The sequence below is a fragment of the Mesocricetus auratus genome, unplaced genomic scaffold, assembly GCF_017639785.1.
Source record: "Mesocricetus auratus isolate SY011 unplaced genomic scaffold, BCM_Maur_2.0 Super-Scaffold_100047, whole genome shotgun sequence".
NCBI classification, from domain to species: Eukaryota; Metazoa; Chordata; class Mammalia; order Rodentia; family Cricetidae; genus Mesocricetus; species Mesocricetus auratus.
In genome coordinates, this window is record NW_024429224.1 from 1,113,090 (window position 1) to 1,135,390 (window position 22,301).

General features: G+C 49.8%; 1 protein-coding gene across 4 annotated transcripts in view; it reads right to left on the reverse strand.

Annotated features, from left to right (window-relative positions):
* Positions 1–14,896: 14,896 nt before the first annotated feature.
* Ttll11 (tubulin tyrosine ligase like 11) overlaps positions 14,897–22,301 on the reverse strand; it is a 244,964-nt gene continuing 237,559 nt past the window's right edge. For 3 of the 4 annotated variants that reach the window (XM_040735695.1, XM_021234061.2, XM_040735697.1), the window contains one exon: positions 14,897–19,182. In XM_040735695.1, the coding sequence (XP_040591629.1) occupies positions 18,905–19,182 (278 nt within the window). In that variant the 3' untranslated portion in view covers positions 14,897–18,904. The remainder of the gene's footprint in view (positions 19,183–22,301) is intronic. The other variant, XR_005873187.1, reaches the window with a different exon arrangement.

The following is a 22,301-nucleotide window of genomic DNA, read 5'->3' on the forward strand; positions in this document are numbered from 1 at the left end:
AACCTGATTTTTTTTTTAATGTGAATTCTTGATTCTTGGGCTTTAATGGAGATGTACAGATTTAGACTGATGTTCACGATCCATCCTGAGTGAAAAGCAAGCAGTCAATCAGTGTGCCCTCCTTCTAAAGAAAAACAATAAATTCCACCACGGGCAAGCTTCCCACGGTTAGTGGCAGTTTGCTCTGGGGAGGGGAGAGGGGAACTTGAATGTGCTACTTAATATTCCTTTGTGTTGTTTGAATATTTTACAGCCAGTTTTATTTCTCATTTTGATATGGAGTCATTTAAAAATAAATAAAACATACCCATATAATGAAACGCTATGCTGCCATTAAATTTGTAGAAGAATAATAAATGGCATTGAGAGATGTAAATAATGTATTAAGTGTAAACGCTGATAACAAAATTGTGTCCAGGAGGATTCTGTTTTAGCTTTTAAACCGTGTCTAAAGAAACACCTGGACTGAGAGATGGTATTGGTAAGAGCTTGAGTTTGGACATGTGAGTGGGCTGCGAGACTTAATGGCTATTTATTGACAACATGGTCTTAGCACTGTGGGACAGTCTTCCATTCTTAGTTTCCTCAGTGGGAACGAGGATGGCAGTGTCCGTAGAGAAGTCTTCTGGGATGATGTAAATTGCTGTAACACAAGTCTTCTCTATTATTCCTGGAGAAACGACTCTGTGGCTAAGTGTGTGCCTTGCTCTTCCAGAGGCCCCAATTGGGTTCCCAGCACCCACATCAGGCAGCCCACAGACATCTGTAACTCCAGCTCCAGAGGATCCAATACCTTCCTCCAGATTCTGCAGGCAGCTGTATGCACACACACACACACACACACACACACACACACTCACACTTAATTTTCTTTTTTGGTTTGGTTTTTCAAGATGGTGCTTCTTTTTTTGTTTGTTTTTGTTTTTTGAAACAGGGTTTCTCTGTATTGTTTTTGAGGCTCTCCTGGAACTCAGTCTGTAGACCAGGCTGGCCTCAAACTCACAGAGATCCGCCTGTCTCTGCCTCCCGAGTGCTGGGATTAAAGGCATGGGCCACCACACATTCCTGGCTAAAAATAATTTTTTAAACAATAATTTCCCAATAAAACCTTAAAATCACACATACTTAGAATCATTAAAGATATGTATGCCAAGTCATTGATAAAATGTTAACCCAGGGATACTGAGTGTGGCATTCATTTCTCTCTTGACTTACCTATATTTTTAAAATTGTTTTTTCTCTCTTAACATGTTTTTGTGTTTATGATGAAAACCCAATTTAAAAAATACCCGGGGTCTAATGGTAGAGTACTTGCCTTGCATGTTTGACATCCTGGGTTATTTCCCAGCACTGAAAAAGAAAGTCTCAAAGCCCGTGGGCAGTACTGTGTAATACCATGGCCGATGGCCACCTTCTTAATGAGTGGGAGTAAGAGGCATGTGGGAAACGCCATGCTGATGAAAAAGGCCGGGAAAAAGTTCCTTATACTTACTGGGGGCAGACAGGCAAGGAAACAAAGCAAAGTGGGATTTTCTTAGAATCCCCATCATAAAAACGGTCTTTGCTTAGGAGCCTGACTGGAGACAACACATACAAGATAGACGCTGCTTTTCTAAGCAGCCACCAGTGGCCGTCAGGAGGGAACGTGGGTGTTGTTGATGGTATGCTGGACGCCTCAAATCCAGCAGCCCAGTGAGGGTTGCTTGCTCACCGTCTGGACTGAGTCATTGCCGGGTCCCTGGTCAGCGTGGGTCACCTGTGTCCAAGCTCACCGAGATCCTATCTTATTATCCGCTACAGCTACACCGTTGAATGAGTTCATGTGAAGACGGCCATGTGTCCCACATTCGTGTTTAGAATTGACTGCAGCCTTCATGACTCCTGGTTGGCATTCATTTCTGAATGTTTGGAAAATTCAGAAGACGAGTCCTTCGGAAGGCCCAGTCAGGAGCCCCCTGCTTCTGTGAGGGTGATGGTCTGTCCTTTGTGCTGGAGTTGGCACTGAGGCTGAGAACTGGGGTGGGTTCCCTGCAGAGTTACACTTGGGGTGTCCACCCATACTTGGTTGCTGTGTGAAGGTTTAAACACTAGGGTTGGGTCAGGGGACGCCACACTGGAGGGAGAAAGCGTCCGTCTCAGAGACCTTCCTCACAAAATGTTTACAGCTTTTACCTTTAATGGCAAAAAGTAACAAACTGTGTGAAAGCGTATTTTTTGACAACCAAGACTTATACACAAATATAAGATGAACATGTGTTTAGCGTTTGCTTTAATTCACTAATTAATGAGGAAACCAGTCAGTTGTCAACAGCCAATTCAAAGGAGAATTCAAAGAGCTTCGAATACAGACATCTGGAAATTACAAGGAAGAAAATTTACAAATAAATGCACTGTTTATCCCAATCTGTAGGATGAGTATCATTTCAAGTAAGTTATGGATCCAGTAGACTCATAACCCAAGATATTGAAGTCTCATATATTCTTCTAAACCCAACTTTAAAAACAAAAACAAGGGGCTGGAGAGGTGGCTCAGAGGTTAAGAGCACTGACTGTTCTTCTAGGGGTCCTGAGTTCAATTCCCAGCAACCACATGGTGGCTCACAACCATCTATACTGAGATCTGGTGCTCTCTTCTGGCCTGCAGGCAAACATGCAGGCTGAACACTGTATTTCTAACAAATAAAGAAAATCTCAAAAAAAAAAAAAAAAAAAAAAAAACAAGCCAGGCGGTGGTGGGCACGCCTTTAATCCCAGCACTCAGGAGGCAGAGGCAGGCAGATCTCTGAATTCGAAGCCAGCCTGGTCTACAGAGGGAATTCTCGGACAGCCAGGACTACACAGAGAAACCCTGTCTTGAAAAACTATAAATAAATAAATAAAATAATGGGCTGGAGAGAGGGCTCAGTGGTTAGGATCACTGACTGTTCTTCCAGAGAACACGGGTTCAATTCTCAGCACCCACATGGCAGCTCACAACTGTCTGTATCACCAGTTCCAGGGGATCTAATACCTTCACACCAATGCACATAAATAAAGTTAAATAAATTTTTTTATTATTTTTTATTTTAATTTTAAATAGCTTGTTTTACATGTCAACCCCAGTTCCCTCTCCCTCCCCTCCTCCCGCACTCCCCTTCCCCCCCTCCCTCCCACCCTATTGCCAAATCCTTCCACATAGGGGATATCTAGAGTCTGTCATTTTACTCTTGGTAGGGTCAAGGCACTCCCCTAAGAGTCCAGGCTGAGAGAGCATCTCTCTTTGTGCTATAGGCACATGAAGACAGTTTGTATACCAGGGTAGTTAAATAAATTTTTAAAAATGGCTAAACAGGAAGCGGTAACCTTGAAAGGGTCCCCTACCTAAAAATCCCTCTCAGTATAGATATAGACATATCTATTGTTTATAACCGTCAAGATAGACCTTGCTCTTGCCCATACAACCTAATTTCTATTTTATCATTTGAAGTAAAGTGTCAGCCACTATGTGTGCAGCCAGGGCTGACCTCAGACGTGAGACAACTCTGTCCTACCTCCAAGTGCTAGAATTACAGGTGTGTGCCAGTACACGTGGCCCAGACTCGTGTTGTAAAGAAAAAATAGAATCATACTACATACTAATCAATTTTTAGAAGGTGCTTTTTATTTTTATTTTAAAAAATAAAATATGGGTGTGGGTGAGTGCCTGCATGTAGTGTATGTGTACCACATATGTGCCTGGTGCCCACGTAAGTCAGAGGACGGTGTAGGTCCCCCGGAACTGGAGTTACACATGCTTGTGAGTTGCCACGTAGGTGCTGGGAATCAAACCCAGGTCCTCTGCAAGAGCAATCAGTTCTCTTAACTGCTGAGTCATCTGTCTTTCTAGCCCTTAGCCAATAGTTTGAGTTTTGTATTAAATTATGCTGGGCATTGGTGGCGCACGCCTTTAATTCCAGCAGTTGGGAGGCAGAGGCAGGCGGATCTCTGTGAGTTTGAGGCCAGCCTGGTCTACAGAGCGAGTTCCAGGACAGCCTCGAAAGCAATACAGAGAAACCCTGTCTCAAAACAACTTAAAAATATGTAATTATGTATATGTGTGTGTATATGTATGTATGTATATATGTGTCTCTGTGGGTTTATGTGTGTGTGTGTCTGTATATGTGTGTGTGTCTACACATGCGTTGTGCATTGAGCAAAGATGTTCTCAGAGTTCAGAAATAGCGCCAGGCCCCCTGGGGTTTGAGGTACAGGCTGTTGTAAGCTGCCTGATATGGGTGCTGCAAAAGTAGTCCCTGCTCTTAACTGCCGAGCAGTCTCTTCTGCGCCCCCCTCCCCATGCTCCATTTTGGTGTTGCTTTCTTGTTTGTTTTGCAGAGAATGTTTGGGCACATCTGCAATCCCAGCGCTTGGGAGGCAGAGACAAAAGGATCCCTGCACGTTTGAGGTCCGCCTGGTGGTCTACACAGTGTACGTTGTGCATCCCAGGTCAGCCAGGGTTAACATGACTATACCCTGTCTTAAACAAAACAATATAGAACCACCAACAAGCAAACAGCAATAACAAAAAACAGTTGAAATGTTGCCCAGGCTAGCACCACATTCGAGACCTCACTCCCTCCTGTAACTGATGTTTGCAGGGCTGTTGTCAGTGTCCAACCAACAGGTTTGCTTTTCCACTTGGCAGTGGATTGTGGACACTATTCTTTACAATACTGTGACTTTATTTTTTTTAAAGATTTATTTATTATGTGTACAGTGTTCAGTCTGCATGTACCCCTGCAGGCCAGAAGAGGGCACCAGATCTCATTACAGATGGTTGTGAGCCACCATGTGGTTGCTGGGAATTGAACTCGGGACTTCTGGAAGAGCAGCCAGTGCTCTTAACCACTGAACCATCTCTCCAGCCCCACTTTATTTTTTTTTTAATGATTATACTTGCATATAGTTTAAAATTTCAGGCCTGGGATTCAGATTTTTTCTTTACACTTTTGCATTGGTAACAGTTTCACACTTAGAGCTAAGTTGTTTAAATCAACAGTACAAGGAATGCCCGTGTGCCTTTCATTCCAAAGACCATGAACGTTTAACCCAAGTTGCTTTATCACTGTAGTCTCTTTTCCTGTCCCTCCTTTTCTCTCTCTCTTTTCCACACACCATACAATCACATGCACACATACACGCTCGTGCACACACACACACACACACCAAATTCCTTGATGGTACGTTTGCATATCGTGGCTCCTCCCTTAAACTCCCTAGCCTCAGGCAGTCTCTTCACACTCACGGTTCTTGGTACCAGCTTCTCCAGTTGAACCCTGCGATTATCAGCTCTCACACTCACTCTCTAGTTTTCTCGGCTGACCCAATTATGTCCTTTTACACTGTCCCCCCTAGTGCCTCAGTCTAGGGTCAGGGATTGCATTCAGGTGTCATGTCTCTTCAGCATCTTCTAATCTGGAACTTTCCATAAGCTTTTCTGGCCTTTTGTGATGATGGCATTTAGGAGAAATACAATCAACTACACCACTTACTCCTTGTAAGCAACATCAATAGCAAAATTAAAGCAGAACTGTGCATCTGTCTGATGTGTCTTCGTGACAACAGCAGAGGCCCTCCCCACTGTTGTTAAGGGGATAGAATCCATTTCTCAGTTTTGTTGTGACAAAATCACCCAGCAGTTCTGGGTGTGGACCCTGGGAGGCCCTTCAGTCTGGTGTCCTAACCTTCTGACACACCCCCGTTTCTGAACTTGTCCTTACTGTCTGACCTAACCTGACATCCAGATCCTTCCCTTGTGCCGTTCCTGCCCTGGATCTGGCATCTGTGATTTCTCTGAGTAATGTTGGGAAATGGTATTAACTGGACAAGAGCGGGAGTATACATCCTTACACAGAAATTGTGAGTTGGTTCTTCTGTCCACAGTTTCACGGGTCTGAATTTTCACACACACACACACACACACACACACACACACGCACACACGCACACACGATGAAGAGTCTCAGGGAGATTCCCTCTTGACCCTTGGCCTCCACAGAGCCATGGTGACTTTGTGTCTACCGCACTCGAGTGGCAGCATCGGCAGGGAGCTTGGAAGCCTCTTAGTGGACCGCGTTCTATCAACGATTGTACTGCCCTGCTTAGAAACACCAGTCACCTTGAGCTGCCTCTCTCCTTTGTGGATGGCAAGAATGGATGTGCAAAGGGACCCAGCTCTTCCCCAAGAGCTGAAAAATTAGACCAATTATCCCAGCAGAAAAGCAGGCAAAAGAATGAGATGACAAGCTGGAAAAGAAATACAAGCGTCAACAGATGAATGTAAGCCCAGAGTGGCGGCTCACACCCGTAATCCTGGCCCTTGGGACGTAGAGGCAGGAGCTACATAGAGAGTTGAGCTATAGGAATGACCGGATGCTAATAATTCAAGAAAAGCAAATGAAAGTAGCAGTTAAGTTGCTTTTGTTTACGTCTGTCCGTGTTTAAGTAATATAAACAAAAAGGTAACCAACCTAAGGAAAGAAAACATGAGATGTTAAATATTGACACACACATAGAGGCTGGGATTCACTGGGTAGCATCATTAACGTTAGGTTGTCAATCTCAGCTTATTTAATTTTTAAGTTTTTTCAGCTTTATATATTTAGCACCTAAAGTGTTGCTTGGCTCAGGGAGTTAAATATAGGAAGGGGCTTGCTTTTTAAAGATGTATTTTTATTATTTTCAGTGTGTGTGTGTGTGTGTGTGTGTGTGTGTGTACAAGGTACCATTGCAGGTCAGAAGAGGGCGCCATATCCCTTGAAGCTGGAGTTACAAGTGGTTGTGAGCTGCTTAATGTGTATACCGAAATGGGTCCTCTTAAATGCTGTAATATTTCTCAAGTCCAAGGCTGTATCTCTTAATGGACAGGGCAGCAAAAATAGAAATTAATGACAAAATTTGACCTATTCAAAGTACATAAGGAAGCATGTATATGGATGTGTGTGTGTGTGTGTGTGTGTGAGAAAGAGAGAGACTTGTGCACCAGTGAGCTCATAGGCATATGAGTACTGGTTATCAAATTGGTACTCCAAATTCTCTGGCTTTGCATTTATAGATTTGACTCTCAAATATTGAACATGTTTGGGAGGAAATGCAACTATTTTGAACACATATATTTGTTTATTGCTTTTATTACCTAAACAGTATGTGAGTAGACACTGTAAATGGTGTAACGGGTTTAAAGTATCAAGAGATGGTACACAGTCTACACATGTACTCCATCAGTTTGCGTAAGTGACATGAGCATCCTTGGACTCTGGTACCTGAACACGGAGGGATAACAGTACTAGTTGTGATGGATGTATCAGAGTGGGTTGGGGTAGCCTACACTTTGGCATGCGAGTGGGTATCTGTGGATATATGTATCAGTCCTGTTTCAGTGTGAGGAAATGCCATACATGTGTGTTGTGAGCTGAAGACAGAAGCCCAGACCTGTGGCTTCTAGGAGGCTTAGCAGAGCTAGTTAACGCAGCCTGGGCTTCAGCAGCCGAGTCTTTGGCTGGCCCGGCTGTGGGTTCTGCTGCAGCAGCCCCAGTGTAGTGGGGTCAGAGGCAAAGGAGACACAAGGACGGGGACAGACAGACAAAGGTGCCCCTCTGACATCCCCCTGTAACCCTCTCTTCCTTTGAAGCTGTAGTAGGGAGCAGGTTCGAGCTCCTTGAGCTTCTGTTTCCCTTGTGGGGGTTTGGAAGGGTGTTCCTGATGAGGAGGGGGCCGTGCGTCCATTACAGGAAATAAGCTGTGTGATTGCATGCCAGTAAATCAGCGCAGGTTTCAGAGCAGCATGGGCCTTTGTGGGCTCTGCAGGCCGTAGAATTCAATATAATACGCTTCAGCTTGTGGGCTGATGGGCTGCTGCTGGACGCCACGTGACCCAGCCTTCCGGAAGATGTGGGGCACGGCTGAAAACTGGTGTAGACCTATTTATTGGGATAGCGTGCATTCCTGCTGGTGGGTGTGTGACACCCGCGTGTGATGTGTGCGTGTGGGGATAGGTTCTGGATGCTGGAGGCAGAGCGGGCTCCGCACTCGTGGAGCCTTAGTTCCTAAGAGAGACAGGCAACTGCTTTGTTGACTGTGTCCGTTTAGCCTCAGAGCAAGGCTAGGTCTGTAGCTCACTGGTAGAGTGCTTAGCTAGCTTGCTTAAAGTCCTAAGTTCAATCCCCAGTAATAGCAGAAAAGACAACGATCCCCCCCCCGCACACACACACACACCAAGCCACAACAAAACAAAATCCTGGAAAACATATCTGTTTCTCTCCCAAGTGATGCCCAAGGTGGAAATGGTGGTCCCTGTTCTCACTCACTCCCCGTGTTCACTTTGCTAAGCCCAAATTGTTTTGTCTCCAAAGTCCACCTTGATGCAGTGCTGAGGGGGAACTTCCCCAGGACCCCGGAAGCCTGGGCTTTTTCCTGGAGCTCTCTCTTGACCCCCGCCTGGCCTTCAGCAAGGGTGTGCTTAGACTGCAGTCTCAGGCGGGCAGGCGGAGCGCAGGGACAGAGGGCACGGGCCACAGAAGAGCTGTGCTCCGCCCTTGTGCTCGCACCGCGGGGGCGGGGCCCGCAGAAGGGCTGTGATCGCTCTGCCCTTGGTGTTCACTCGGTGGGATGGAAGGAAAAGGGGTTGAGCCCCAAGCCCACAGGCAGAGCCAATCGAGAGGTGGAGAGGTGCACGGCCCCGCAAGGGGTCAGGCGGAAGGAAACAGCCGGGGGGGGGGGGGCAGGAAGAGAATCGGCCTTGCTCCTCAGAGTGGGCAGCAGCCATAGAGCAGAGTGAAGCTGGGGGAGCGCCTCCAAGCTACCGGGGGAAGAGCAGAGGCAGAGAGCTGAAGGGCACAGCCAGAGAGGCCGCAGGCAGCCAGGAGATCACGAAGAGAGCCGGCTGCACTGTCCCCTTGAGGCGGTGGGTACGGGTGGGAAGAGGGAAATGGTCTGGGGCCTGCATCCTGTGTCTCCTGTGGCCTGGGACATCCAGACACCCTCTGTGCCCACTAGTCTCCCCTACAATGCCCTGGGGCCGGGGAGAAGGGAAGCTCCATGACCCCTAGCAGGGCAGACCAGGGTACCTGGGAAGGACCCTTCTGCTGCATTTCTTAAAATTCGCATTTTGCAGCGCGTTAACGGGTGTTTACAGGAAAGGCTAGCCTTGTGAACACTTGGGCAAATTTGAGTCTTAGAGGGGCTTCCGGGATTTCACCTTTGCCCCTGTGTCCACTAGAGGTAGCTGGGAGGTTCCTCTCCCTCACTCACCCCTGCTTCCCTCCCTCCCCTCCCTCTTCATGCATTTCCTAGCATCTCATCTTGCTGGGGGTACAGTGGGGTCTTGAAGGGGTGCAGAGCTGCCCTAGGAGTGGAAAACAAAGAGAATCGCCTTGAGTGAGTGACAGGGCTGCACAGGGGCGTCAGGAGGCAAAAGGATCTGCCCCGAAGAGTGGGTCAGTCTTGCAGAACTGGTGACTGACGCGCGTGCGGGCGGGTGGGCGCGTTTCCCAGACCCATGGCAGAGAAGGGCATTAGGGGCTGAAGGAAGCCTTTGGACCTAGCTGGAGGAATGGACAGGAAGGGGGTTTGTGGAATGGCAGAAAGTGTGGGGTGGCGTAGGGGCCATGGGTGTCCAGCAAGGCTGCTCTCACTTCCAGGAGGGGTCAGCTCGTAGGTTCTCCCATCGATGCTTCTGGGGGCAACAGTCTTGTGACTTCCTGTGGTGGTGGCTGTGTGGCTCACAGACTGGAGGAAGCTCAGCCCCAAATACAAAGGTTCAGAAATGGATGGGGGTCAGCCTGAATCACTCTATGTATCTTCCCAGGGAGCAATGTGATGGGCTTGACACTGGAGAATGGACTGAGGTAGGAGAGTCTCCAACTTGGAAAAAAATGGCTCATGTTGAAGAGGGGCCTCGCAGACCTCTGAGCAAAGGCCGATTCTTGTCATCGAAGAGGAGTTACAAGTCAAGGGGGGGAACGGCGGGCAAGCAGGCTGGGGCGGGGGCAGTCAGACGACGGAGCAAGAAACGTAACAGCTTTCCCACACAGAGTCTTGAGTGAATTTCAATCTGTGATGAGATGATGCTGTGTTCCCCACCCCACCCCCCAGGCCAACAGCTGCACCCTGCCAGTGTCCTGTAGGGCTGGCTACACTGGGCATGGTGGCAGCCCTCTCACACAGGGTTAATGGGGCTGAAAACTGCCCAGCCCCTGTGAAGATCAGCTGAACCACACTGGGGCAATTTTAAAATGCACGCACGCTTTGACCTGGTAATTCTGGGACACGTGATCCTTGTACGTAAAGTCGGGATGTGTGTGTGACAGCTGCCACTGGGACACTTCACAGTGACATAACTGGCAGCAATGTGAATGTATTGATTAAGCACCAATGAAGAGCCGGGCGGTGGTGGCGCACGCCTTTAATCCCTGCACTCGGGAGGCAGGGGCAGGCAGAGCTCTGTGAGTTCAAGGCCAGCCTGGTCTACAGAGCCAGCGCCAGGACAGCTAGAGCTACACAGAGAAACCCTGTCTCAAAAAATAAAAAATAAAATAAAAAATAAAGGGTCAGTGAAGAAAGTGACAGTATGATATGTAATTGCAATACATTGTGTAGTAGATCCTGCTATATCACTAAAAGCTAAGACCCATTTCCTTCCATGTGTATAGCAGGGTACAGAGTCATGTATGTACAAAAAACAGCATTGGGTTAAAAAAGACAAGTTGATGTGTAGACAGACAGACAGACACACACACACACACACACACACTGCCTAAAAAGACACAGAAAGCCCCCAATGGTAGATGGAGGACATCCCTTGTCACCATATGCCTTTAAACTGTTTGTTTGTTTGTTTTAATCCTTTATATTGGGCTGGATTTTTTGTTTTGTTTTGTCAAATTGACATAAGCTAGAGTTTTATGTGGGAAGAGGAACCTCAGTTGAGGAGACTCTCTGTCAGATTGTCTTCTTTGACGACAGATGTGGGAGGGCCCCCCATTGTGGGTGGTGCCATCCCTGGGCAGAGGGGAGGTGGAGGGTGGGATGGGGCTCATTCCTGGTTCTATAAGGAAGCAGGCTGAGCAAGCCAAGGGGAGCAAGCCAGTAAGCAGCATCCTCCATGGCCTCAGTTCCTGTCCCAGGTTCCTGCTTCCCTCAGTGATGGACTGTGATATGGAATAATAAACCAAAGAAATTCCTTTCTCCCCAAGTTGCTTTTGGTTTATCACATCAATAGAAAGAAAACTAGCTCATGTATTTTTTGATGCCACAAATGCAGTTTATAGGTGTATGTATATACATTGGTGTATGTGTATACACCCATGCATATGTATTTATTGTAGTTTTTAAAAGTATAACAACCAAAATCAAAAGCCCAGGCAGTTTCACTTCTTGTGCTCCATGCACTGAGGGTTCATTTTAAGCAGGGTTTGAGGTATGACTTTGCAGGGAAGTGCATTTTCCAGATATGGCAAGAATCAAAGCTCCCAGCAATTATTTTTAAGGAGAGCACTGTAAAATACACAACACACATATTTTATGAAGTAAAGAATATGGAATGTGGGTGACTCAAAACTCTTTGTTCCTGAATTAAGGCCCCTCTCTTTTTACAAGTAATTATCTTATTTACAGTGTATGTGCATGTGTGCACATGTGTGCGGCATGTGTGTGGCATGTGTGTGGCATGTGTGTGCACATGTGTGTGCACATCTGCGTGGCATGTGCGTGGAGGTCAGAAGATAACCCCCAGGAATCAGCTTCCTCTGTTACCACGTGGGGCCGTGGGCTAGAACTCAGGCCAGCAGGTTTGAGTGGCAAGCCCTCCACCCACTGAGCACTTTGTAGGTCCCCCAGGCCTCTGTCTTGGTAAGGCTTTTGTCCTTCCACTCCATCAGGCACCCCTGTGAATACAGAGCAAAAAATGAGCAAGAGGGGCTGGAGAGACGGCTCAGGAGTTCAGAGCATTGCCATTCTTCCAGAGGACCCTGGATCGGTTCCCAGCACCCACATGGCAGCTCACGACTGTCTGTAACTCCAGTTCCAGGGAATCTGACACCTTCACACCAATGCACATTGAAAAGTTAAATAATTTTGTTAAAAATGTAGGCAAGAGCCGGGTGTTGTGGCACACTCCTTTAATCCCAGCACTGGGATTAAAGCTTCCCGAGTGCTGGGATTAAAGGCGTGAGCCACCACGCTCAGCTGGACAGAACTCCATTTTACCCTAATCAACTTGAACACCCTCAGAGGTTGGTATCTTCTGAGGGTCTTTGACTCAGTCCTCTTTGGATGCCGTGGGCTGTGTCTGGTTGTGATGGGCTTTCCATATGCTGGTGTGGACAGGTGGATAGCAGCCACACCCTGGGCTGTAGGGTTATGTAAGGTGTGGTTTCATATGCTAATGTGCACGAGTAACCTAGCTGAGCTTGTGGCAGGGCAGGGCGTAGGTGATTCTCAGCCTGTGGTACTGTCTTCTTGGGTTTACAGGAGAGTGCATTTCCCATTATACCAGCCACTGGGCCAGGGCCATGTGACAGGGTGAGGCCAGGGCCTGTGGGTGGAGACAGAGTTGGCTTTGGCCTGGGCAACATCTCCAGTTGTCCCCTGCCTTGTTTTCTCCGAGAGAGCTGGAGACCTCTCCAGACAGGGAAGAGCCCGGGCTGGAAGCAGCTGGACCCCTTGGACTGTCACCTAACCTAACTATGTGAGCATTCCTGGGGAAGCTGCAGGCACCCGCGGGCTGCCTTATCTCAGTTCTGCCTGGGCTGACTGAAATATGAGCACAGCACTGAACGGAATGCAAAAAGTTATGGCACTTTTAAAGCTAACGCATGAAGCTTCAAGTAAGTGGCTGCTTCCAACCTGTCAATTTGTGGCCTACTTTGCCCCAGGACAACCAGGGACAGACCCACTGAGGCCAACAGCTGCTGACTCTGGAAATAGCTCAGGGCAGGTCCATGTCCACGGTGAGAACCGAGTGAGGAGCGAGTTGTTACTTCTTCAAATTGATGAGAGTTACAAACTCAGCATGAGGCTTCAAGAGTCCACAAAGCGGCTGAGCTGGGGGAGAGAAATGCCTTGCGATGGACTGTCCCACCCTTCTGAAATTCAGCTGATGAATGTTTCCTCCAGCTGGGATGATGTGAGGAGGCGGGGCCTTGAAGTCATTAGAGCAGGAACAGGATTGGTGCTGAGTGACAGGCCCCCACACTGCTCTCATCTCTTCCTGCCACATAAGGACACGAGGAGGGACAGAGCAGCTTATAGTCAGAACTTGACTGTGCTGGCATCCTTCCTGATCTTGGAATTCCAAAGAGGAAGAAGTAAGTTCCCATTGTTTACAAACCTTTCAGCTTGTGGTGCTTTGCTACAGTGAGCTAAATAGATTCACCCATCCCACAGTGAGCTAAATAGATTCACCCACCCTGGGGACCTGGTGCAGACCCGTTTGGTAACAGAACATCCTGGTTAACGAGAGGCTGGCGGGGCTAGGGGTGTAGGTCCAGCTGGACTCCGGTGGCCAGCAGAAGCCTCTGTGGTCATGAACTTAGATGTTGGATGTTGTGTATTTCTCTTGGGACCCAGCTCTGTCAAAGCCTGGAGCTCACCTCACAGGTGAGAGCCGCAAAGACGGGTTAACAGTTGTGTGTCCTGAGTCCCTCTGTGACAGGGGTGGCAGCTCTGTCTGCTGAAGTGACAGCAAGAGCTGGCCCGGGCTCCTGGTCTTCATGAAGAGGCTTACCTCACACCCCTAACTTGTATGGTAGAAGGACAAGATCCCCTGGAGCCCCCTCACTTGTCAGTGAATAGCCATGCACGCAATCGTACAACGAACTCCTCACGTGGTGGCGGGGTAATGCTGGGGCTTCTTGGACTAAAGACAGAGGGGGGCCTGCCCCACCCCAGGGATTATCGTCGAGTGCCCAGGGCTTGAGGGAAGGCAGCTGGGTGAAGAGCCTCTCTGATCTGGGCGGTCTCAACTCCAAGCCCCAGAGACACGCCCCGGGTGTAGAGGACCCAGCTAGCCATTCCTGGCAACCATCTTCCCCACACAGCTGGCTCTCTCCACAATACAGTGGAGGGACAGAGGGCCATGACACAGGAGCCTGGGACCAATGAGGCTGTCACATGGTAGGAGAACAAGGCATGCGTAGGATCTGAATGTTCTGCGAAGTAACTGGCGCTGCGGAGATCAAAGGACCTGCGGAGCTGTCAGTGTGCCCGGCCTGCCTGAGTGCTTCTGTGACGCAGCCGCTTGGGCGGGGTGGAGAGCTCCGGGAGCTGGGGTCTCACTTTATTTTTAACTCTAGGCCATCTGCTCCCCACTTCCCACTGGGTGGGCCACAGTCTGGGAAATATTCAGAGTTGTACATATGTTACTCCCAGTGCGAGGCGGGTGGGGGGGTGCCGGGAAGAGGCGTGGGGGGTGTGGGGAGGTGGGGCGGGTGGGGGGTGCCCTGTTCTCCGGAGTTGTGACCACCAGGTATGCTGGTAGTACTCACCGTGGCCTCCTTGGTGAGGCCTTGGCATTTCAGTCTCTGGGGAGGAGCTGGGAGAGCAAACCTCTCAGGGCAGGCGCCCCTCCTAGAGTCTGACAGTGGTCAACTTCTAACAGAGCCTCCCCCCCCCCCACCAAGAGACTGTCCTCAGGCAGTTTGGAAGATTTCCCAAGCTCTTCCCTCTGATTCCCCAGGCCTTCGTGGTTCCCTAGAGTCGATAGCGCTCAAGCATATATCAACCATGAAGGAAGAAAAAATAAATAAATAAAGGGGCCCTTTTCTTACCAATTGACCCAAAATGGACAAACATTGTCCCCCCCTGGCAGGCTTGCTGTCAAAAATTACCACACAAAAGAAACTGTCAATACTTTGTAGCGATTTATACAATAAGCCCGTAGTTAGCGACACTCAGTTTCCGTTTATTATTGCATTTTACAAAGTTACCAAGACAACTGAGGCAGTAGCAGAGCCTGGACTACATGCACCATGAAAATTTAATAAACAATTGTGAAAGGCTTTTAAGAGGCGGGAGTGTCGGGGGAGGTGGAGCTGAGGTCTCAGTGGCTCGGCAGCAGAGCTCCCTGGCATCCCTTGCTCTCAGCATGCCGAGACCATACCTTTTCTCAACAGACATTTGTGAAGACACTTCCAGGTGCCAAGTCTCCTGCCAGGCTCTCTGGGTCTATTCTGACATGATCTCTTCTGCACAGAAGAGGGACAGGTGTCAGGGAGGGAAAGTCACCCATCCACGGCCACTTAACAGCAGTGCAACAGACCAAGCAAGTTGACACTCACATCAGAATTCCAAAGCCTCCGGTCCTTCCAGAGGGGACAGGGCCTCCTTTGGCATCTCCGTTCTGACGGGAAAGCAGGGAACTACCTCTGCAGCCCGACTGAGGCCTGGGGGAGTCCTCATGGCCCAGACCACAGCCCTGGCCAGAGTCTGTGCAAATGCTTCCCCTTCCTGTGGAAGGAAATGTTTCAGGTCTGCAACACAGAGGCCACAAAGAGCCTGATTTCCAAATCAGACTCAAAAGCAAAATGCCAGAAATGAGGAAAACATTCGTGACTTTATCATTTTCTGTTGAAGTTCAGTGTGTGTGAATGTGGGTACATGTTCCTCTGTGTGTGTGTACAGAGTGTGTAAGTATGCATGTATGTGTGCATGTATGTGTACTTGTGTGTAACTGTAAACAGAGGCAGTATGTTTTTTCCAGTTAAAGTGAAAGCAAGACTTGGTCAAGAGAGGAGGCGACTGAAAAGCGTTTTGCAGAGTTTCTTTGTCCAAGAACAAGAAAAAAAGTGCATTATTTTGTGAGGAATAGTGTGTGGAAAATTTCACTCACATTCATCAAATGAAACGGGAGAGTGGCAAAATTATCAATGGAGGCTGGGTAGGTCTCAGGCGCCATTGCTCACTGGTGAGTTTCCCTCATTGAGTGCGGACAGCTCTCCACTTCTGGGAACACAGCTTCGAGAGGAGTGTTCATTGAGTCCTGAGCATCCAGAGAAGGCCCCCAGAGCCAGCCCAGTCCTCACTTACAGAGCTGAGGAATAAACAGCATTAATCAAGGAACAAAGGTGTGTGTGGGGGGCGGGATTTGAACCATTTTGGAGCAGTGCTGTGTCAATCACAAGGCCAACGGCAGACATCTGAGGCCTGGCAGGGGCTGTTTTCCAGCCTGTAAATGTCTTCAGATGTGTGCAGATGAAAGGCAGTTAGGTGTGGAGGGGGGGTCACTTGGCTTCATCTCCATGAAACTTTCACTTGCTGGGGTCCAGAAGCCAGTCTGAAGGCAAGCAAACGTCCCTCAGGCACTTCAGTTTGTAGAAATACGTCTGCCTTTGCTACACTTTTCATCATCTCACTCAACATCCCCAAGATACTGAGAGAGGATATCACCCACATTTGGGTGTTTGAGGACCCGGAGTCCTTACAGTCTCCGTGGGCCTCAGGGTCTTCCTTGGGGGTCCAAATAGAAGAGTAAGTCGGAAGGCCCCAAGTCCCTAGAATTCCCAGGTGTGCTCTGACAGAACAGAGGAAGCTTCCCTGTGACACAGGCTGCCATGTCTGCTCAGCTGGACTTTGGATGGGTGTCAGAAGGACTGGGATGGCCCTTGTCTTTCTCTGGGTACATAAGAAGACACACTTAAAAGAAACCTTTGAACCATGAAGCAACGAGAATACGTTCATTCACACAAGAAAAGGGGTCTCTGGAATAATCTCGAAAGGCATGGGATGTTTGCCAAATGCCCCTCCAGCCCCACTCTAACTAGTTAAACTCATGGCAGACTACCTTCTCTGAAAATGTGGGTGGCATTAGAGGGGGTGACAGGGTGGAAACTGGCTGTGGAGAGACTGAAGGACCTGCAAAGCCTTGCGTCTTCATAGGCTCATGGGACAGCTACCATGCTTGGGGAAGGGATCAGCCAATTGAGAATCGAGGATGTTCAGCCAGTCAGCTCAGCGCAGCTTAGAAAGCTGAGATTTGTGAGGGTGTCCCCAGCATATGGAGAGAGGGCGCATGTCTCCTCACCTAGAACTGCCCAGCTTCCTGTCACTTCAACAAGCGCCTCTGGCCTTGAAGTCACAGCTGGCTTCCCCCAGGTAAGCGTAAGCATGACAAAGGGCTTTCTGCACTCCTGGACAGACATGCGGAGATCTTCGTTCTGGGAGGCCGAGGGAATGGGAGGCAGCGGGGCTCTAGAACTGAACCGCCCGCGGAGGGAGTTGTTTCTGTTGACCAGAGGGATCTGACTGGACCTGGTGGAGGTAGTGTCAAGGGCGGGGTGGGAAGTCGGAAGTAGTGGCCTGCCAGGGTCTCCCCGCCAGTGAAGAAAGGACTCACTGTTTCCTGACAACAGAGTCTAAGAGTTCTCGGAAGCTAGAGGTCAAGGCCAGCGCTGGGGTACCTTGTGGCTCCTGGGGAAGGAAGGGGGGTAATCAAAAGGTCCTTGACTGGGGGCCCTTTCAGCAGGGATTTGAGGGTCCTTTGGTGTTCTTGCTCCCTCCAGGAAGTTAGGGAGGGAGGGAGGAACCAAGGGGTGTGGGGGCAGAGGTGTGGCTCTAACTGGGAGAGACCTGCTGAAGTCTGAAGAAGACAGAGTTCTCTGGGGAATAGAAGGGGAAACACACAGCCCCCACCCCTGCTGCCAGGAGGGTTGTGTGGGGAAGCACGAGGCTTCAGGAGGCCCTGAAGCCAGGGGTGGGGACAGGATGGGCATCTGGTAGGACCAGCATTTAAACAGCGCCATGGAATCCTGTGGAATCCTGTGTCCTTGTGGCTCCTGCCTACGCTGGTCACGGCCCAGCCTCCAAACTGAGCCCTGTCTGCAGGCTGGGATGGTTCTCAAGGGGCCTCTACAGAAGGGACTTAGGCCACAGCCGGTCACAGAGCATGCAGCCCTCAGCAGAGGTCCCGGACCTGCCTGGGCTCTCTGGCTGCCTGGCTTGCAGGAGGGAGGAGCGTCTGCACTGCTTTCATTCCAAAAAGCAAGGGGCTGCTCACCAAAGTGAGTACAGACAGAGGTGCCTCTGGGAAATGGGAGTGGGGCAGAAGTCTCCTAGTGTTCACTCTCACAGCAGAGTGGCCCCAAAATTCTATCCAACAGTCTTGGGGTGGGGGCCAGCTTGTCCGTAATGAGCTCCCCTATCCATCACTACAGAGCCCCATGCGCTCCACACACATCCTTCCCTCTGAACCCCTCTCCTCACTCAGGGCTGACAGCACAGTGCTGGCTGGGTACCCAGTGGCTCTTGGCCATGGGGTCAGTGCCCCACCTTTGCAGGGGCCCTGGAGCCTGGACGAGGAGACTGAGAAACCTGTTATCTCTTAATTAGTGATAAATCAAACATTGAAGCAACAGGCAAGTTAATGAAATAAGTGAGGTTAATCTGTTAAGTACACCCATGTAACACATGATTGGGGTGTCCACCATCTTGATATTTCTACTTCTTTCAGAAAATGGGTCGAAGGAAAGAGATGCTGTGATACTGAGCTCTGACCAGCAGGCTCTCAGAGGCCCCAGCAGACCCTAGGTTTGACCTCGGACCCACAGTTCCTTGCTTTGAGATGGTCTGTCCTTTCCTCCACCCTCCACTCCCCTTCAGCCCCAAGCACAGCAGAACTTCTCCGGGTGGTGCTCCGCAGGAACCCACAACAGTAGGTGCCATCTGTCACATCTCGAATGTCAGATGTCCCCTGATGGCTCACAGCAGGGTGGTTCACCCACCGTAAGGTGCTGGGAGAAGGGCGGGCAAGAACTGGCCGTGTGAGTCGAGAGTGCTGAACACAGAGGATCCCGGCCACTGCAGCTAGAGAGCCCTAGAGGCTCCCACAGCTCGGGGGAGCCCAGGGTTCTCAGCCCCTAAGAGGGCACCGTCTTCCAGGAGGGCAGGGTGGTCTTCAGGACAGAGCGTGTCTAGAGTGCGACAGCTTGTTAGCACCGATCATGCGGGGTGCAGGGCTGCCTGCAGCTGGCTGGGTTGTGGGGTTGACCTCCTGGGGAGGACTACTTTGGGGGCGACGACTCCGGCCACACACCAAGCGCTTTTCATCCAGCAGGGATAGGTGGTATTCACACAGGTCGATCAAGGAGGCCACCTGCTCATGCAGAGGCAACATCTTGAACTTCCTCTGGGCCAGGAAGAAGAAAGCTTCAACAAATGCCTGCAGACACATCCCTGTGGACAGAGAGATGCTGTCAGAGAACTCATCCTCCCCCAAAGCGCAATGGCTAGCAATCGTCATTCTGTTCACACCTCCATCCTAGAAACTCCACACGAGACCAGCACACAGGGACCTTCTGAACTTAAACAGACCCAGGAGATAGATGTGGCTTTCTGTCAGAGATGGGGAATGACTCGGAGAAGGGGAGACCTGGGTAGGAAGTGGTGGTGCTTGGATTTAAACCTTGCCCCAAATTTTACTCCTGGGAACATGATGAAATGTATTCCCATGGTAACCCTGCTCCCAAACTTTCGCAGCCAGAGGGATGATACTAGCTATCAATCCAACAACAATACTCTCTGTTTTGATACTGGTGTGTGCAGTAACTGTATCCTAAGGTTTCTGCATTTTGCTACTTGTAAAATTTACATCACCCAGTAAAATAAACCCATACCATCTTTCTCTTTGGTTGTCATGCTATGAATGTGACCCTCCAACGCCCCCCACCACAGGTGCTGTGTTGAGTGCTTGGTCTCCTGCTAATGGCACTATTTGAGAAGGTTCTGGAAGGAATGTGGTCACTGGAGGCACGCCTCTGAAGACTGCATGTGGTCCTCTGCCCCTCTACTTCCTTCTGCCTTCCACAAGGTGACCATCTCCTCTGCCACACACTCCCGCCACCATGACGCTTTGCTCAAGTCTAGGGGCCAGCAACCATGGACTAACCCTGGAAACCGGGAGGGTAACTACTCTCTCCTTCCCATCAGTCACAGCTACATGAGAATAATGAACACACCAGTGACAGGCATGTTCTGGGATGCATGATGTACTGTCCCCACCGTGCCCTGGACTGCCCTTCCTGACTATACGATAAGCTCTTCTCCGTCCCTGGGGCTTGAGCTCAGAATGGCAAGGTTAGGGTTAAGCAGGTGCCCTGGTGCATTCAGGGTTTTCAGGACTCGGCCTGGGACCCCAGGGCCTGTGCATGCTCCACATGCTCTACTGCAAACCTTGTCCTGCCCCACAGCTTGGCGTCAAGTGACACAACAGAAGTTAGTGCAGTTTCAGGTTGATGGGTAAATGAACAGAAAGTTCCTTGTCCCACACAGCTTGTCACAGCGTGGCCCACTTGTCACAACCGGTTAGCCAGTGTGGAAGGTACAGGTGTGGATCTGGGCCCATTCCTTGCCCTGTGCGGGTCTACGTGCTTTGGCGAATGTGTAGACGGCAGGGCCTCTGCTTGTGACATCACACGCATGTTCCACTGCCCTCACCTCCCGGCTTCCACCCACCTCGCCTCCCCCACCCCTGCAATCCTTGGCGAGGCACCCATTGTTTTATAATGCTGCAGCTTTGCCTCTCCCGGAATGGCAGCCAGGAGGGCTGCTGCCTCTAGAGCGGATTCTCCCACTTGGCGGTTCTGTCACAGTCTGTCCATGTCCTTCTGTGGATTGTTAGCCCCCTCCCCACCACTGCCCTCCTCCCCCCCTGCTCCTCCTCCCTTCTGATTTCCATTATAGTCCATGAACATCTGGGCTGCTAGCATCCATGAACATTTGGGCTGCTTGCATCCATGAACATCTGGGCTGCTTGCATCCATGAACATCTGGGCTGCTAGCATCCATGAACATCTGGGCTGCTTGCATCCATGAACATCTGGGCTGCTTGCATCCATGAACATCTGGGCTGCTTCCACTTCTCGACTGTTTCAAACTTGGATGTGCGAGGGTCTCTGTGGTGTTCTGCCTCACAGTCCTGAGGGCACACGCCCAGGCATGGGACTCTAGCCTTAGTTTATTGAAGAAGCTCCATACTGATGTACATAGTGACTGACTGAGTTTCCACCTCACCAGCAGCGAGGAAGAACCCTCTTTTCAACATCCTCACCAGCATTTGTTGTCCTATTTATGTATTAGAGACAGGGTCTCACTATGTTTCCTGACTGATCTGGAACTTCTGAGGAGACCAGGCTTCAAACTCACAGAGATCCGCCTGCCTCTGCCTCCTGAGGGCTGGGATTAAAGGTGTGTGACATCATTCTGACTGGGGTGAGATAGACTCTCAAGGAAATTTTATTTGTTTACTGTTTTGTGATTGTGCATGTGTGTTTGTATAAGAGTGTATATATGTAGTGTATGTGCCCATGTGTATACATGTATATGTGGAGGTCAGAGGTCAACCTTGGATCTTGGTTTATTTTTGAAATAAGGTTTCTCACTGGGACCTAGGGTTTATCAGTTAGGCTAAGCCGACTGACCAGGGAGCCCCTAAGCTCTGCCTGTTTTCACCTCCCAGTGCTGGGACTCTGATCCTGTACCACCATGCCTGGCATTGCCTGTGGATGTTGGGAATCCAAATCCAGTCTCCATGATTGCACAGCAGTATGCACTTCACCAGCTGAGCTATCTCTGCAGTCCTCGAAGCAATCTTAATCTGCATCTCCCTGATGGCCAAGGATACCTTCTCAAGTGTGTTACTGGGTATCTTAATCTGCATCTCCCTGATGGCCAAGGATACCTTCTCAAGTGTGTTACTGGGTATCTTAATCAGCATCTCCCTGATGGCCAAGGATACCTTCTCAAGTGTGTTACTGGGTATCTTAATCTGCATCTCCCTGATGGCCAAGGATACCTTCTCAAGTGTGTTACTGGGTATCTATGTTTCTTCTCTTGGAGCTGTCTGTTCAGCTCATCATCCTATTTACTGGTTGGATAATTTAGGACTTGGTGTTTTTGTTGTAATCAATATATCTTCGACATTAATCTCTTGTCAGAAGTACAGTTGGTGTGGCTTTCCCTAGTCTCTTCCCTCTGGTGATTGCTTCCTTTGCTGTGCAGAAACTTCCTAGCTTCATGGATTCCCGGTTGTCAGTTCTGGGATTATTTCCTGTGCTGTTGGAGTCCTGCTCAAAAAGTCCTCGCCTGGGTGTACACCTTGAAGCATTTGCCCTCCAACCCCTCCTTCCTTTTCTTGGCAGCACCCTCCCACTGAAGCCCCCGCCCACTGCAGTCCCGCCCACTGCGGACCCTGCCCACTGCAGCCCCGCCCACTGCGGACCCCACCCACTGCAGCCCCGCCTACTGCGGCCCCTGCCCACTGCGGCCCCGCCCACTGCAGCCCCCGCCCACACCCT